Source organism: Aspergillus aculeatus (genome assembly GCF_001890905.1).
Source record: "Aspergillus aculeatus ATCC 16872 unplaced genomic scaffold ASPACscaffold_19, whole genome shotgun sequence".
In the NCBI taxonomy this organism is placed as follows: Eukaryota; Fungi; Ascomycota; class Eurotiomycetes; order Eurotiales; family Aspergillaceae; genus Aspergillus; species Aspergillus aculeatus.
In genome coordinates, this window is record NW_017962994.1 from 484,339 (window position 1) to 500,587 (window position 16,249).

A 16,249-nucleotide genomic window follows, 5' to 3' on the forward strand; every position below is an offset into this window, starting at 1 on the left:
CCGTCACAGCTCGAGGCAGATTGTAATGTAGAGGTTGGAGTTCGGTCCAGGTGCATGTACTACCCGGTATCGAACTGAAGTGATATTGCGAATCGACTGCCCTTGCCTTCTTCGGAATGAACCACAAGCTGCCCATGGCAGTTGCGGACAATCCGCGAAACCAAGGCAAGTCCCACTCCCAGAACATGTTTTTTGTGCGGTTGCTCCAGCGCGGTCGAGCTTTCGTCGGTTGCACCGCCATTCTTCCGCTCCGTCGAGATCTCCTCCAGCTCGCAAAAAAGCATGTCGAGTTTGGCCGACGACATGCCACACCCGGTATCGACCACGGTGATGTTGATGATAGCCCGCCCCGGCGCAGGAGTGACCGTGTCCCGCCACATCTCGACGGTAATCCCTCCCTCGGAGGTATGCTGAACGGCGTTGGATATGAGGTTCGAAATCACCTGGCGCACGCGCCGCTCATCACCGAGCACGCCCTTCGGGATACCTGGTTCATGGATGACTTTGTAGGAAAGCCCTTTGCGCTGCGCTTCGGCCTCGAACATCTTGGTGGCTTCGTGAAAGCAGGATGAAATATCGAACAATTCATCTTTGATAAGGTTGTATCCTTCTTCCTTCTTCGTGAGGTCTAGGAGGTCGTTGATCACGTAGAGGAGGGATTTGGAGGCAGAATAGGAACGGGTGATGCTGTCTTGGAATTCGGAGTCAAACGAGCCTCCCAGAACCACCCCAAGGTTCTTCATGATCGTGTTAAGAGTGTTTCGAATTTCATCGGCTGACTTGGCATGCTGGCTAGACGACGAAGGGGGTCCCGTTTCCGTTCGCCAGTCGCTCGACACTTGAGAGCCGACCATACCCAAGACAACTGCATTGTCGGTCTGCGACGTAGTCCACTCCCGAGATCGGTCCACGACCGTCTCTCGCCAGACCCGAAAATCCTTGCGAGGCTGCCTGGGCGACTTTGCATATGGGTTTCCACCCCATCGGATATCTTTCATCTGCGTACGGCGGAAGAAGACGATGAAATTTTCTTTGTGCAGGGAGAGAGGCGCATACATGACACCAGAGACGGCATGAATACCAGGCGGAAAGTGAAGGTCGGGAAAATCTCGTTTGACATGGTTAGAAGCCACAACAGAGTCTAGCTTCTTGGACCGGAAATATTCGACCACAGCGAGGATTTCTTGGAAGTCCGTGGACTCGCCGAGTATACTCGTTCGTCCTCGGATAGAAAGAGCTGCGAAATCTGCGTCGAACAGTTTAAGCAACGCCTCGGATGTGTGGCTGTCCTGTTTCAGAATCTCGGACGCAGCCGCCTGGTTGGCGGGACTGCCGGCCTTCAGGTGCGACATACAGGAGAGTCGCTTGATATTCTGATACACCGAATCGCCAATCAACCTGGTCAGGCGTATGACCGGAAAGGGGACTCTCATGCCGTGCTCTCCGTAGGAATGACATATAATCAACCCCCAGAGATCTTCCTGATCGTTAATGCTGATAGACATCGAGGAGCGGACACACATCCGAGCTAGATACTTTAGATGATAAGGTGACATCGCCCGCAGGAATGCATAGGTCATATCCAGCGGAGCCTTTGCATGCTCGAGGTCTCGCGATACTAGAGGGGAGTTGATGTGATCGCGATTGTACAGAAGCCGGACCTTGCTCTTCTTGTAGAGATCCCGGGCCTGCTGGGGGATGTCCGCGGCCGGAAACGAGAGTCCTTTGAAGATGTCCTTGGAGAATCGTGGATCGGCCAGTTCTGCAACAACATTCCCGTTATTCTCGTGGTCAAACTGATAGACCATCACGCGGTGATAACCAGTCAGCTCCTTGATCAGCCCGATGGAGACATTCAGCAGCGTATCCGGGTCTTGCGTCCTACCCAACTGATCTTGGACCTTGCTAATGATGTTGAGGACTTCCATCGAAGCCATCTCGCCCGGCTTTCTGCGTCTGTTTCGTAGCAACCGTAACGGTTGGCTGATCTTGACGGTGCTGCTTGCTATTTGATCGGCGGTGGGCTCGAATCCTAGGATATCCGTAGGTTTGGCCGGCAGAGTCTGACCGGCTGTGTTGACTGGGTTGAGACGATCAATCTCGCTCTCGAACTCGCAGATAATCAGGTGCCAGTGCGCTGGGTTGCGGTGAACGGCCGACCAGAATCGCTGGGGATGCCCGTGTCGGTCGTTGATGGATAATTTGAAGATCTCCGGCCCGTCCACGGCCGGACTCCACTGGTCGTCCTCGGTTAATTGCACATGATCGCGGAGAATCCCATCCTGATCGTTGCGCAACAGATCCGAGAAACTGTTCAAGGTGAATAGATTCTGCGGCGAATGCCCGATGATAGCCTCCGAGTTCTCACTGGCCAACTGCACCAGGAACGTCCCCTCATCCACCTGTTCTAAAACCACCAACGCCCCAAAGCATTGCACGGCCCCAGGTCTGTGTATCGGCTCATCCTCGCACGCCTGGAGGGTCTTGGTGGTGCTGGTGGTTGCGAGGCTGTCCTCGTCGGAGTCCTGTGCGTCATATCTTCGGTGTGAGGATGACAGAGTGAGTGAGCCGAGATTCTCAAGATTCAGATGGTCTAGATGGTCTAGTCCTTCCGAGCCTGAGGCATGGTCAAATAAGTTAGTAGGGGTTATCGATCCAGTACCGTCGATCTGATGCTGCTGCTGCTGCTGCTGCTGATAATACGGTGGTGATTGTTGATGTTGTAGTTGTTGCTTTGGAGAGTCACATGACCAAAATCGTTGCTCGGGCGGGGTGCTCGGCTGACTAATGGGCGGATGCTCCAAGTGCTCATCCTGGTCCTCCAACTCAAGTTTTTCGTTGCACAGGCTGTGAACATGTTGTGAACTGCTCGACGTTGAAGACGATCGGTAGGGTAGTGCTAAAGGGTGCGTCGGGGCAATAATCGACCGCAGAGGGTAGACCCTCCCAGGGCCACTGAGGCAAAGATCTTTCGAGCTCGAATTCGCGGCAGTCTCTGGTGGTTGGTGATCGGGATGCGCATCTGCTTCAGGAGACGTCTCTGGCATTCTGGGATGGTCTCAATTCACAGGATTTGCTGTGCAGGAAAGAAAGAAAAAATGATCATATTTTCACGCAGCCAAACCAGCCCTTAACAAACGATCGATGTCTGAAAGGTCGAACTAACTATGGACCATGGACCAGGGGGTGAAGGTGAATAGATGATATCATACCCAGCGACGGTATTTGTGGCTTGCTTGGGCTTGCTTGTCCGGCTGGCTGGGGTGGGAGTTCAGTCAAGTCTTGACTTGGCCCTGGTTGTTGTTGTCGTCGGCCTGGCATTGACTGAGCCTGGTGGCTCCACCGGATCACCGATTATTCATCAATGCCTCTGACGAGCAATCAGATTCTTCGATTGAGGCTTCTGATTGATCAGATTTGGTCGCGGGGAGGTCGATTCACTCTACGGCAGCCACTGCCACCAATCAGTCGCTGCAAGTCGAATCTAGTGTGAGCCCTCGATTACCTGAGCCGAAAAAGCTAAGTGGTGGTCAAAGTATGGAAAAGTATGGAAAGTATGGAAACATGAAAACCTAAGTTAACTTTCAACTGGCACCCTCCGTTGGAGTCATCCGACATGGGCACTGCAGCGTAGCGTTAAGTTCAGTGCAAGCAGTACGGAGTTTGAAAGTATTGTGCTATCAGCCGGGCTGGCATGCCAATCGATGGCGGATTCGGTCCATTCTTGATGCCACCTTACGGCCTCTCCTCAGTATCTTTCATCTTCTACTCAGTATTTTACCTATCATGCTGCTGACCAGAGGGAGAACTTAGGGAGAAGAGCAGTGGACGAAGCTGTGCAGCGAAAGTTTCGCGAATGTAGGGCTCAGGAACAATCGACCGATTCCCACCCCACTAGAACCCCAATGCTGTCTTCAATTGGCCCATCTGGTCGATGCGGGCTAGGTGAACGCATCTAGAACATTGCCCCCATAATATCAAGGTTGAGACTCGCTCTTTTTTTTCGGGTTTTTTCAGGGTGTAAACACTTATCTGCCAGTAGGAGCTATCTCAGTACTAGAACTCTCAATAGTTGCTCTTCAGAAAAACCCTCAACCAAAGAATGTCCGACATTTTGACTTGGAAATGGGACGGCGACTGGTCTGATACGGCACTGCATTTCTTTTCCCTCCCTTTCCCGCCAGGAAAATCCCCTGTTCACCGCCGAGGCAGGCAAATCACCGCAAATCATTACCTACTATGAGTGCGCTCCGCTACCACCCGAGGTCGCCGCCAGCCAGCACCAAGCAGCAGCAGACCGGATGTACTGTGTACGGTACGGTTCAAGGTTGGATCCAGGCTAGCCCGCTTTGGGACCGACTACCGGTCACTTGGTAAGTACGGAGTACGGAGTACCTAGTTCTAGCCCCAGGAAAATAGTCCCGAGTTTTGGCATATCAAAAATGGATGGTGCCTAATGTATCCGGGGAGTTTTCCATGGGTAAGTTCGACGTTCGACATGCCAGGAGCCGTTCTCCATATTCAAGTTGTTTGGACTTCGTAAAGAGGTTTTCTGCCAGAGAAAGCGGAGGTCACTCGTATCTGCCCCTTTCTTTTCCTTGATTTCCTCCGGATGTGTGCTCCTGCGAGAAGAAGAGGTAGTGAGGCGATGGATAGATGCACCTGTGGTGTAGTACAGACATATTGTTTGAGTATGTAGTACGTAGTAGAAGAGCGATCCTTCAAGATGCTACTAGCGGCAGCAACACATTCCTCATTCCAGGTTCTCAACGATGGATGCGCAAAGCCAGGTCAATTTTCGGAAGGGCGGGAAGGGGGACTCACTCACTCAGCGACGTGCCGCCGTAAATTCAAGTCCCGCCAAGCCGAGCTGCAAGGACTCCATTTTCGGTTTTACTCGGTCTTATTTCCTACGCTAGAATTTAGTACTATGAGTAACTTAACTCCCGAACTTGAAGAGTCCATCAACTTCCCATATACAACAAGTGGACAAGGCTAACAACGGCAATGCTAATGAATGAACAAAATGCTAGGAATTAATAATGTACAGATGATGCGACCGCTGTGCATACACCACCTCCACCACCTCCACCACTAGCACCACCCGAACAGTCAATGTACTCCCTCAGTGAACTCCGTATCTTCGCAACGAAGAAAAGAAAAAAGAAAAAAAAAAACAAAAACAAAAAAAGGGACCGAAACATCAAGAGGTCAATATTAATGCACCAGGTACCCTTGCGGATAGTGGAAATTCTTCCGACTCAGCTTCCACTTGGACCAAGGGAACTTCTCTTCATACTGCGCGTACACGGTATCCTTCCCGGCGACCAGGTTATGAATATTCAACCGGGTGCTATACATCAGGTTCCAGGCCTGGGCCTCGTGCCACTCGTCGGTGCCATTGTGGATGTCTGAGTCTTTCGAGGCGGGGCCCGCCGCCCGGTAGGTGCCGACGAGGTTGGGGAAGGGGGCGAAGCATTCGATCTGAGGGCGGCCGTCCTTGCCGCCGCACAGGTCGCCCATGGAGTTGTCCACGGCGGCGACGATGCGGTCGACGGCGAGGGCCGCCAGGATCCGCTCCGCCCCGCGCTTGGTCACCGCGTAGCCGTACGTGCAGCACCCGTACTCCGCCCGGTAGACGAACCGCGTCGACGTCTCCGGGAACTCCGGGTACTGCGTCTTCCACTCCTTGAGCGGTCCGCCCCAAGTGCCGCGGTGGTCGATGCTGGGCGCTGTCGGATCTTGCGGGATGGCGAAGAACTGCGTCTCGTTGGCCTTGGCCGCTGACGCGCACCCGCCGATCCAGAGCACATCCCAGTTGGTTCCGTAGGGGGCCTGCCGCGACCCGTGCGTGTTGCCCGTCAGCGCCCGCACGCCCCGCGCGAACTCTCGCAGTTGCTGCTTGATGAAGATGTCCCAGTCCGCGTCGTCTTCGAGGATAAGGGCAGTGGAGTACGAGTTCTCGACCACTCTGTCGGGAGTGATTTGTTAGCAGTGCTCATTATCGCTAGCTCAGGAGCCGTTGGGGGGAGGGAAGGAGGTGCCGTACTTGGTGAGTGCGTTCATATGTGCGCGCCAGCAGCCGATTTCCGATGGCTTGAGGCTGTTTTCCTAGATTTCACAATACGCATTAATTCCAGATCTTCATACGGGGGTGGTCTAGAAAGAAACTCACATTTGGTAAGGACTTCTGATTGATCTCCGTCGGTCGCACCCCGTCAAGCCATTCGACCCGAAAGCCCGCCATCGAGGCAGCTAATGTGAGGAAATCGCGTTTGTCCGTTCGTTCCTTCAACCCGATGGCGAAGATATGTTCGAACTAGATAGTGACTCGTTAGCATCGAAGCTTTAAATATGTGTAGGTGGGCCAAACGTACCCCCAGCGTTTCGTTCTTGATGTGCTCAAAAGCCTGGTCTTCGAAATAACTCCGGGCCATATCGACTCCATCCGTGGCCCAGAACCTCCGCGCCGACTGACTGAACAAGAATATCAAGAGTCCATAGCTGAATAGGGCGGCAATCACAATCCGCGAGATCTGTGTTCTTCCGCGGATCATTTTGTCGAATTGAACGAACACTGAATCTTTGGTGCTAGCTAGATGGTGGGTTGTCGGAGAGGCCGCGGCGAAACATGGGGAGATGGCAAGAGAAAGACATTTGCATGATGGGATGCGCAGGACAAGTTGCACTCGAACTTCATCTTAGATAAGTTGTTAACTGCAAACGGTTTGACTTTGGTAAAGAGAGACTTGGCCTCTATGGATGCGGGCATGGGCAAGCATTCCTCGGGGTAGGAAATTGTGAGGCCGGGATGCCGAATGCGGAAGGCCCTGCATAGTTCAGGTTCCATCAGTGCCTGGGGACTCGATCGGAGATGAACCTGGAGATCTCTCCATATCCTCCGCTGCTTTGGGATTAGTGTATAAGCCGACAAAGGATATGGGTCGATGTGCCTGATGATGTATGTGTACTTTAGACTACTCATACAAACTTGGCAGTCACTGACGGATGGATCCAGGGCGGATGCAGGGCTTGGGTCACGTCATGATCAGAGGTATGATGTCATACCACTTCGCTCCCGAGTCCCCACAGTCATCTTTCTGCCTTAATGTCCAGGCATCAGCTAAGCGGGTAATTGAACAGTTATGCAAACATGCCCTTGAACAGGTAGATGAACAAGTTGCAAACAGTTACTTGAATAGGTACTTGAATAGGTACTGGAGTAGGAACATAGATAGACCATCAAGCAGCTGCATAAATCAGCTCTTGAACAGCTGTATAGACAGGCCCGTTGTTCCTGATCCATCACACCCGATAAGCAATGATCCGTAGTGATTGTCCGCAAAGAACTTTCGACGTCCACCTCGATAAACCGACGCGGGACGCCCGTGTATCCCTTCCAGCGATTGGAATTGCCTCAGTGGCTATTGATAAGGACTATACAATTGGATCCGGGTCCCAAATGCTCCTTCAAATTTCCATAGACAGCCGGTTATCGTAGGTAGGTGTATGATATATATATGATTGTGGCCAAGCGCCAACCCACACGCCCTCGCTGCCTCTTCTTTGGATTTGCCCCTGATATTTAGTCGAGATAGGTTAGTCACGGGTTTATGACAATGTGTAGACTCAAAGGCACTGACCCTAACTTTAAGAGTTTACAGAAGGGATACGCCTCCGCACAACATTTCGAGTTGTCTGGCGCACCTGACTGGGAGCTTCTTCGTCAATTCTGACCATTTTGAGTGTCTTCATGCGCAATCCTCTGAAGCCCTTGGTTGCAAGTGCTCCCAGGATTACTGCAAAGTTTGTAGGCCTGGTGATTTCAGATAGATGATCCTCCAACATGAGCTCACCCCATTAGTACCGCCGGCCTGAGGTGATTGTAGACGGGGCCCAGCTTGCTCAGAAAGAGCCCCAAGAGGTCTAACAGTGCCCAAGAACTGAGCCCATCATGTTCGAACTTTACCAGCCGGAATGCCGCCCAAGCAGCTGGCCACCGGGGGGGGGGGGTCATCTTCGCGGCCGATGTTCTGCGGCGGAACGAGTGCGACGCAGTCGCCGCCATCAGGAGAACTTTTCCTATCGATTAGCCATAGATGCAATCACCGTGACAGAGACACAAAGCTTACTGAAGGCACACGATATCCGATATCGATGTTCATTTGAAGCAGGATGGGCCTGTAGTACCCTGTAACCCCGTACTGCGCGGGCTTGTCTACGATGTCCTTGAGACACGCAACGATCTGTTCGCGGGGATACTCGTAGGCCCTACGGAGCTCCAGACGGCCATTAGGCCATGGAAGAATTTGTCCAGCCACGGTTAGATGTGCTCGAGAATGCATTGGCCTCATGTGCTTCTTACGAGACTGCCATGAATGCTAAGCCTGAGGTAGAGGAGAAGTAACCTCGGCAAAGGTGACAAAAAATGCGATCCTTCAGGTAAGCCATCCACTAGATGGATGTCAAGCATTGATTTCACTTGAGCGGTGACGCTCTCATCAATAGTAAATAGTAATTCATCAACTGCCTGACTGGGAAGGAGCATTGGTTCATAAGAAACAAACAAACTGGGCCCTCCGCTGGTGGCAGGGCGTGAATCCTCTTCATCCTCAGGGACCCAGACCGGCTCCAAGATTCTAGAACGCAGGCCCCTGAATCCTTGATCGCGGAGGGTAATGATTATTGCCGATAATGTCTTGGGCCTCGTAGTCTTCTTGAAGATGAAAAAGCTCGAAGTGCCCCAGTAATACTTGCCCTTGGAATTCGTAATATACTGCATCTCTCCCGACTCAGGGGTGCCCATTAAAACCATTGAAGTCCGCAGCAGCGGGCCAGATGGGCCTCTTGACCTTTAGGGTCACCGTGATACTCCAACATTTCTGGGTCGTTCGTCCAATCTCCGGAAATGTCTTCAGCAGAGAATCCTAGGCCGTCTTGGTTATCATAGACCCCCCGATATCGAGGTTCAGGCTGCGCGGCTGGCTCTTCGCGACTAGTTTGGGACTGACAAGTGTCAGCTTTGGCTCGCAAACTGAACAAAATGTGACCGAGAAAGGATATTGGTGTTGAAGCAAAGAGAAAAGCAGGCGTGATTAGCTTGAAGAGGTAAAACTTGGATAACTGCTTTGAGGCATGTGAGAGGGAAGAAATAAACCCATGTGCCAGAATCTCAGGATGAACTGTGTGTACCATTCCCCGTTGTTTTGTAGACTATTAACATATACTATTAGGAAAGTTGATTACTTACTCGGGTCTTCACCATGTTGGCTGATCTTGATGACAGGAAGCAGGTTGGAGTTGGATCAATGCAGGATATGATGTGGTGTCTATGAATACCCCGGACTACAATTCCGGGTGAATCGTCAGGGTGCTCTCATAGTTGCCTGGAGAACAAGGCATATATATTCACATGAACAGTTGCAATCCAGCAATTTAATACACGGTAACCACTTTCATACCAATAGATTTGATTCACTGATTTGAGTGGGTGGGTGTAGTTGTAAGTTCGCGAGTACGAAGTATTACGTAGCTCTAGTATTCGAAGCCTCTAAATTCACCATATGCCCTAAATAATCATCACTATCACTTAGGCGATGAGTCCCATGTTCGCGGACAAACGAACCTGTTAAGGATGTGGGATGGTGGATGTATTCAGGTTACGTGAGGATATCTGAGAGGAAATATCAACATGCATGGCCGTGCGCAGCCTAGCTAGCGAGGCCTCAGTGTCGCCGACAGAACCCATAGAACAAGTCATCACCCTTTAGTGTTGGCGAAGTCGAAGTGGAAGTGGGACCAACTTAATCGTAATTTCATTATGTGCCCTCGGGGTATATTATGAATAGTCATAAGCGGTTGCTATGCTGTATGGTGGTGCTCTGTACATTTTCATAAGGAAACATGGCTTTTAAGTCAACAGTGCTCGCAGTCCAGAAGGCTGTGCGTGCATTGTTCATAGAATTGGAGGCGCCACAAAAGAGTCAGGAATCCCATCAAAAACCCAGTTCAGGGAATCGAATACCTCGGAGAAGCCTGCCTCGCTGATGAAGGCGCCTTGATCGAAGTTTGGAGTGTATATCAAGTTTGTGCTCTGCAAAGACTCGTCCTGCGGCCGTGCGAGAGGGCCAGTGAGGGGGGCCACATTGTGATTGGCCATGGTAGCTGCGATAAATTAATCTCATTGTCTCATGCAAGTCCGAGAAACCAGCGAACACATACCTTGCGTGTCCTCCACGCTCTTCATCGGGCGGAATCGTTGACGCCACCGCCACACGGTATCGTAAACGTGGCTCATGCTCATGCGACAACGGATCTTGAGCTGTAGAGCATCGCCGCCGGCGGGATCTTCTGGACTACCTGCGTTCCACATCTGCGCTAGGATATCGGCCAGGCGGACGGGACGGTCGTGGTCCATGACGCTAATGCGGCGGATGGCTGAGATGGCTCCGTTAAAGAGGAGTTTCCCGTGTTCGAAGTCAATGTGGCGACGGAAATCGCTCTTCAAAAGTTTCATGAGCGCGAAAGCGGCTGAGACAATCATCTGTAGGATGTAATTGGGAGCGTGGCCTATAAGCTCGCCGGGGGAGGTCTCGAGATCGAGTACTCGTCCGAGGAAGGAAGTGGTTGCGATGAACAACTTTGTTAAGTCGTCGCTCCGGGCGTTAGAGCCCAGGAATACGAAATACCGTAGGTGCAGTTCGGCCGCTCGCAAGTGAATCATGTTGATGTCTGGAAAATTAGTTCGAACTCAGCAAAGGCGAACCGGCCATGCATAACATACTGGAAATGTCCCGGCCAAAGTCGACTTCCATATCTCTCAATTCATTCTCGAGAAGCTGTACAATCAGTAGCTTCTCCGAACTGATGAACTCGGCGGGGTCAGGTTTGCTGCTGTACAATGCTTTCGTGACCCGGTCACAGAACTTTTCGATTCTGAGTCGAGTCATCAGATCATGCGAAGGGTGGTAATCGGCGTCTCGCAGTGAAGCGGGCTCTAGGGCCCAGTCGTAAATAGTTGACGGAGGCTGCCCGTAACCGGTGGCGACACTGGAGTATAGAGTCAATCGTTGGATCTGGCGGCAGGATCGAGAGCCACTTACTTTTGGGCTACAATGTTACAAATAACCCATGTCTGCAAACGATCTTTGACAGCTTCCCCTTGTACTTCCATGCGGAAGGTTGTGAACTCCTCAGCTTGAACCGGGCGATGTAACCCCAGTTGCATGGATATCTGCATCATCAGTCCGCTGAGCATAAAAGTAGCATCGGTCCGTTGACTGGTTGTTGGCAACGGCCAAGTGCAGAGAAGGCAGAGTGCCTTGACCACGCGGTAGTCTTGTGGTACACCAGTAATGGTGGACCAGAGCAGCCGACTAAACGGCCCGGAGAGTGCGCTGAGGAGACCCGGCTCAGAAGGTGCTCGTCGACTAGCAACACAGATGATAGTCCATGCCTGCAATGGACAACGACGCATGTATTCGTCTGGGGGCTTCTGTGGGTTCAGAAGAGGAAGAAAGGGATGATAATATTTGAAAAACCTTGCCAATCATAAGTAAATTTGTCCAAGATGCTACTGCGTGCACAGGGAGAGGATCATACTGGTCAAACAACCGTGCTACCCGGGCTCGTGATAACGAGACATCCTCTAGTATCCACGGATTCTCATCCTGGGACAAGATGGACGCATCTCGATGGATGGTCAGGGGAGAAGCGATGGGTTGTGGCTCCAGTGGGGCCGACAACGGCCGTCCTTTGATGCCAACAGTGGCATCTGGAGAACAGAATACATCCTCCGAACATTGAGACAGCTCGTCACTGGCGTTAGCCTCCCCGGGCTGAGGATGCTCTCCACTGGCAAGCCGACGGCGGAGATCCGCAATTTCTTTTTCCATTTCGGCATTGCGCCTAGATAGCTAGTGTTCAGCCAAGAGATGAACCATAGGTAAGACATGCTCGGAATCTCTTACCGGCGTTTGGAGATCCGTTTGAAAGTGGGCTCAACCTTGCATTCTATTTGGAGCCGCCGGCAGCGTGAGCATGCATCAGCGGGCGTTTGCACAATATCGCACCGAAGCTGCGGGGTCCGGTAAGCCTATGTTCAGCCAGTTTGTCTATACAGAGGGCATGAGAAGGGTGAAGCGCAGTAAACAATATCCAGTGGACAATACGCTTTAAACGATGTCGGACTTTTGAACGGATACATCAATATGCACAGCTGGGCGATGGGTCCGAATGGAATGCAAGGTGGAATGCGACATGACATGTATAGCCAGACTGGCTTACCTTCTGCTGCTTACACTCATTACAGGCCTTCCTACAACCACCCCGCCGTTTGCTTGGGACGGCGGGGATCTTGTTCATGGCGCCAGGTTCCGAGGGTCTGGGGGAGAAATCAAAAGCTGTCATCGGCCGGGGAAGCCTGAGATTGTTCCGAAGGTCGCTGGTGGTGGCCGGAGGCGTTAAGAGGGAGGCATGTGTAGCCAACCCATTCGGCGCGAGAATCCCTCGGTACTCCAGATCCATCAGAGTATAATTCCAATAACGCCCGATGAAATACCGTGGGACCCGTTAACACATGCAAAGGCGACTCGGGAGAGAAGGAGGGGTGCAGCGAACAGTGAACCAGGCGTTCAGGTGCCGGAAATCGGCAGAAAACTTTTGGTGGGTGGGCGGGCGCGCAGATCGCGAAACTCGGCAGTTCCTGCTGACTCAGCCGGCTCGGTTAGTTAACTATTGCCTGCCTGCAATATGAGGCGGTAATAATGTGAATTGATCGAGAAACTACTCCGTAAGTACCTAAGTTGTCTGATTCGATTCCGGAATGTCACTCGCGGGGACAACTAGGACCCGGTTTTTTTCGTGCTCTGGTGGCACCTCATCGGGAGGTTCTTCATCAATGTCTACCAGTTCCAGTGTCTTCATGCGCAAGCCCCTCAAGCCCTTGCTTGCAATTGCTTCCAATATTCCCGGCAAAGTCGTAGGCCTGGTTATCTCAAACAGCCGATCCTCCAACAAGAAATTGCCGCAGTAGTATCTCCCGCCCGAGGCGATGATATACGAGGTGTCCTCGGTATCTAGCAGAACAAATCGAGCGCCTGGAATGCCGAAGCATCGCGACTGATAGGCTTCCGAGCTGCTGTAGGCGAAATAGAGCTCAGGGTCGTATGGGTCGTTGGTCCAGCCTTCTGGGATAGGTACGGACTAGAACCCATCGGATTTGTTAGGAGAGTTGACCTGCGGATGAGCAAAGCAGAGAAGAGGAACAGGCGAGGATGCAAGTAGAGATTACGCAGGTGCCATGAGTACGCCTCCCACACTTTGTACTATGGACGTATATGGCTAAGTGGATTGTGACGTACCTGAGTCTCCATTGTACTGGGCTGGGGATATTAGTCCGGAGAGAACGACTTGCGTGATAAATCGTTGAGCTATTTGAGAACGGATAGTCAAGGCACTGACTAGGTAAGACTTTCCTTATCGTGAGATTATCGGGGGAGTAAGTCAGTCGTTGTTCTGTCAACAAAACTAAGCTCCTCAGGGAGGGAGAAGGGGGGTGAATGATTCTGCCATGCGGGAGACGGTTAGCCTCCGGGTTCATTGTCAAATCACTGTCAATCATCCCACGCACACCACCTTAAGCTGAGACGTCCATCTTGAATATATCAAGGCGGGGCCCCCTCTTTTCCGGTTGCTTTACCAAGATTGAGGACGTTGCCCTGGTGGAGTCTGATCAGAGTTCGGCAATTGAGACACGGGTCCCAAACGCTTCCAGACCTTCCCCGACAGTCGATCGTCATAGACAGGCACAGATATGTAGTTGTCGCATAGCGCCAATCCACACACTGCTAGTCCAAGGCACGCGAAGCTTAATTAACGAAGCATAGCTTACCGCAGGCGAGTGATATGCCCATGAATCGAGATGAGCATGTCGACATTCCGGGGCTGGGGGGGGACCACCGTACGAGACTGGATGCTGCACGATATCTCGTGGTGTATCCACAATGTCGTTCAGGGTGAACGTGTACGCCTGGCGAAGGTCTAGTCGGCCGTTAAGCCAAGGAAGAAGCACTTCAGCCATGATGACACATTGCCCTGAGAATGCTCTATGCTCTACAAACTTCTACAATCCTACAAGGAATACTGGGTGCGGCAGTAAAAGAAGAGGGCGCGGAGTCCTCGACTGCTTCATTAGGAAGGAGCATTGGGGGTCAAGGGGCATCGGGGTCAACAGGGACAAACAAACGGGGTCCTCCCTCCTCTTCCTCCTCCTCCTCCTCCTCTTCCTCCTCCCCCTCGTTGGTCCACACCAGCTCCAGGGCCTTCATTCGTCGGCCTCCAAATCCCTTAGCACCAACGGCACGAAGTATCTCCGGGAAGGTCTTAGGCCGCGTGATCTCTCCAAGATAATCAACCAGAAAGTGCCCCCAATAGAACTTGCCTCCGGCTGTGATGATGAACTGCATCTCCCCTGATTCGGGAGTTCCTATAAGGACAAGTTCAGCATTTTCAAGGCCGCAGCATCGGGCCATATGGGCCTCTCTAGTTTCGGGTGAGAAGTAGATGTTCAAGAGATTGGGGTCATTGGTCCAGCCTTCGGGCATAGGTTCAGACTAGATTCCATCAGACTTGTTTAAAGGGTCAAAGTGTGAACGGGCAAAGAAGGAAAGCAAGCAGGGGAGGACAGAAAAAACATGAAGCTGCCAAAGGTACACTTTCTACGCTTTGTACTATGGTCATGTAGATTAGTAGGTTGTGACTTACCTGAGTCTCCACTGTACCCGGGCTATGGAAATATTAGGTTCGATAGAACAACTAGAACAACTTGCGCTAGGGTGAATCATTGAGCTGTTTGAAACCGGCAGTGAAGGTACTGAGAGGTATAGTACTATTGAGTTAGTACGTACTATAAGGTACTGGATGATTTCTAGCGATCTATCCCTTATCGCATCTCGGGAGTGGGTCGTAGCTGTCACCAAACTAACCTTAAGTTGACTGGGCCGATCTGAAGCTTCCGCTAATCAGAGGGGCATTGATTCTGCCACGCGGGAGGCGGTCAGTCTGGCCGGGCCCATTGTCAATCCACTGTCAATCATCCAACGCCCCTTTCGAGAGTTGGGCGATCTGTCTTCCTCACGGAGAACGTGGGCGTCCTATAGATTAGCCACCCCACGATGGCACACCGCCAGATTACTCGGCAGCTTATTGCCGGTGCATGCATCACTATCTTTCTGATTTTTCTTTTCTTGGTCCAACCTCAAGGTCCGCCGAGTCCCGCCGTTCGTGCCCCTGGCCACCTCGACAAATCCGCGCCGGCCGTGGTGCTCAAAGATGATCTGATCAAAGGGGAGGTGGTAATGCCCAAGTTGGGGAATGCAACGGCAAAGTGAGAATGCAATGAATCTCTGTGATGGCATTTATCATGATGCTAACAGGATTATCGTCACAAATTGCAGGGCGGAATTAGGCCGTGCGACCTGGAAGTACTTCCATACCATGCTGGCTCGGTATCCCGAAGATCCGACCGAGGAGCAGCAGGAAACCTTACGCTCTTTTATCTATCTCTTTGCGCGACTCTACCCATGGTATAGTCACCCTCTTGCACCCTCCTTTACTGCTGCATGCTGACTGGGGTCTCTTGCTAGTGGCGAATGCGCCTCGCACTTCCAAGGTCATTTGAAAAAGTATCCCCCGCAGGTCTCGTCGCGCAATGCGGCTGCTGGATGGGGCTGCTTCATCCACAACGAAGTGAACATCATGCTCGAGAAAGCTGAATTCGACTGCAACAATATCGGCGATTTCTATGACTGCGGCTGTGCGAAAGACGAAGAGGACGAGGATGAGGACCCGACCACAAACAAGGATCTGCCCAGTGCGCGGAGGGAGGCCGATAGCGACGACGCACTGCCGCTGGTCGAGATTAACAGGGAACCGTTCGTGCTCCCTTCGTATCCCATGATCATGGATACCTTGCTGATCAGATTCCACTATAGGACTGCTCGAGGATGAACGCTGCGCGCTCTTATCTCGACATCTCTGGCCCTTTCCACTCCCTTGTGACTTATTCTCTTTTTTATCGCATTATACATACTCTCCGCCAGTGCCGGATCGCTGGGTGCACTGAGCCGGTTCATGCACGGTAGTTTCAGTTGTATATACCGTTACAACATTCATCTTCAAAATACTTACATACCACGGCCCCGGAGCTTGATCTTGCACAAGGGCTTCAAGTTCGATCCGGGTTGCGTTT

General features: G+C 52.0%; 6 protein-coding genes across 6 annotated transcripts; 1 reads left to right on the plus strand and 5 right to left on the minus strand.

Moving 5' to 3' along the window:
- Nucleotides 1–59: 59 nt before the first annotated feature.
- ASPACDRAFT_64215 (uncharacterized protein) lies at nucleotides 60–3,047 on the minus strand (the record flags this gene model as incomplete). The annotated part of the gene is made up of 1 exon (XM_020203978.1): nucleotides 60–3,047. One exon carries the CDS (start codon nucleotides 3,045–3,047, stop codon nucleotides 60–62), a length of 2,988 nt encoding a protein of 995 aa, XP_020052074.1.
- A 2,170-nt stretch (nucleotides 3,048–5,217) lies between these two features.
- ASPACDRAFT_35598 (putative LPS glycosyltransferase) lies at nucleotides 5,218–6,557 on the minus strand (the record flags this gene model as incomplete). Its single annotated transcript, XM_020200137.1, has 4 exons — nucleotides 5,218–5,971; nucleotides 6,050–6,111; nucleotides 6,176–6,319; nucleotides 6,378–6,557. The coding sequence occupies 4 exons, from the start codon at nucleotides 6,555–6,557 to the stop codon at nucleotides 5,218–5,220; spliced, it is 1,140 nt and encodes a 379-aa protein (XP_020052075.1).
- A 3,079-nt stretch (nucleotides 6,558–9,636) lies between these two features.
- Nucleotides 9,637–12,645, minus strand: ASPACDRAFT_126542 (transcription factor domain-containing protein). The gene is made up of 7 exons (XM_020196951.1): nucleotides 12,286–12,645; nucleotides 11,970–12,076; nucleotides 11,602–11,907; nucleotides 11,103–11,540; nucleotides 10,784–11,049; nucleotides 10,222–10,731; nucleotides 9,637–10,164 (listed from the first exon to the last, which is right to left on the minus strand). The coding sequence occupies exons 1-7, from the start codon at nucleotides 12,523–12,525 to the stop codon at nucleotides 9,956–9,958; spliced, it is 2,076 nt and encodes a 691-aa protein (XP_020052076.1). The 5' UTR covers nucleotides 12,526–12,645; the 3' UTR covers nucleotides 9,637–9,955.
- A 153-nt stretch (nucleotides 12,646–12,798) lies between these two features.
- On the minus strand, nucleotides 12,799–14,080 carry ASPACDRAFT_47627 (uncharacterized protein; the record flags this gene model as incomplete). The annotated part of the gene is made up of 2 exons (XM_020201990.1): nucleotides 12,799–13,203; nucleotides 13,892–14,080. The coding sequence occupies 2 exons, from the start codon at nucleotides 14,078–14,080 to the stop codon at nucleotides 12,799–12,801; spliced, it is 594 nt and encodes a 197-aa protein (XP_020052077.1).
- A 68-nt stretch (nucleotides 14,081–14,148) lies between these two features.
- ASPACDRAFT_126543 (uncharacterized protein) lies at nucleotides 14,149–14,472 on the minus strand. Its single transcript, XM_020196952.1, has one exon. The coding sequence runs from the start codon at nucleotides 14,463–14,465 to the stop codon at nucleotides 14,211–14,213; it is 255 nt and encodes an 84-aa protein (XP_020052078.1). The 5' UTR covers nucleotides 14,466–14,472; the 3' UTR covers nucleotides 14,149–14,210.
- Nucleotides 14,473–15,173: 701 nt separating this feature from the next.
- Nucleotides 15,174–16,008, plus strand: ASPACDRAFT_47629 (flavin-linked sulfhydryl oxidase ERV2; the record flags this gene model as incomplete). Its single annotated transcript, XM_020201991.1, has 4 exons — nucleotides 15,174–15,385; nucleotides 15,456–15,584; nucleotides 15,645–15,932; nucleotides 15,993–16,008. 4 exons carry the CDS (start codon nucleotides 15,174–15,176, stop codon nucleotides 16,006–16,008), a joined length of 645 nt encoding a protein of 214 aa, XP_020052079.1.
- Between the last annotated feature and the right edge of the window lie 241 nt (nucleotides 16,009–16,249).

Coding starts and splice junctions, on each gene's coding strand:
- ASPACDRAFT_126542 (XM_020196951.1), bottom strand. CDS start 12,525: ATGGATCTGGAGTACCGAGGGATTCTCGCGCCGAATGGGTTGGCTACA. Junction 10,732..10,783: donor CTTTGGCCGGGACATTTCCA/GTATGTTATGCA, acceptor CTAATTTTCCAG/ACATCAACATGATTCACTTG. Junction 10,165..10,221: donor GAGCGTGGAGGACACGCAAG/GTATGTGTTCGC, acceptor AATTTATCGCAG/CTACCATGGCCAATCACAAT.
- ASPACDRAFT_126543 (XM_020196952.1), bottom strand. CDS start 14,465: ATGCAGTTCATCATCACAGCCGGAGGCAAGTTCTATTGGGGGCACTTT.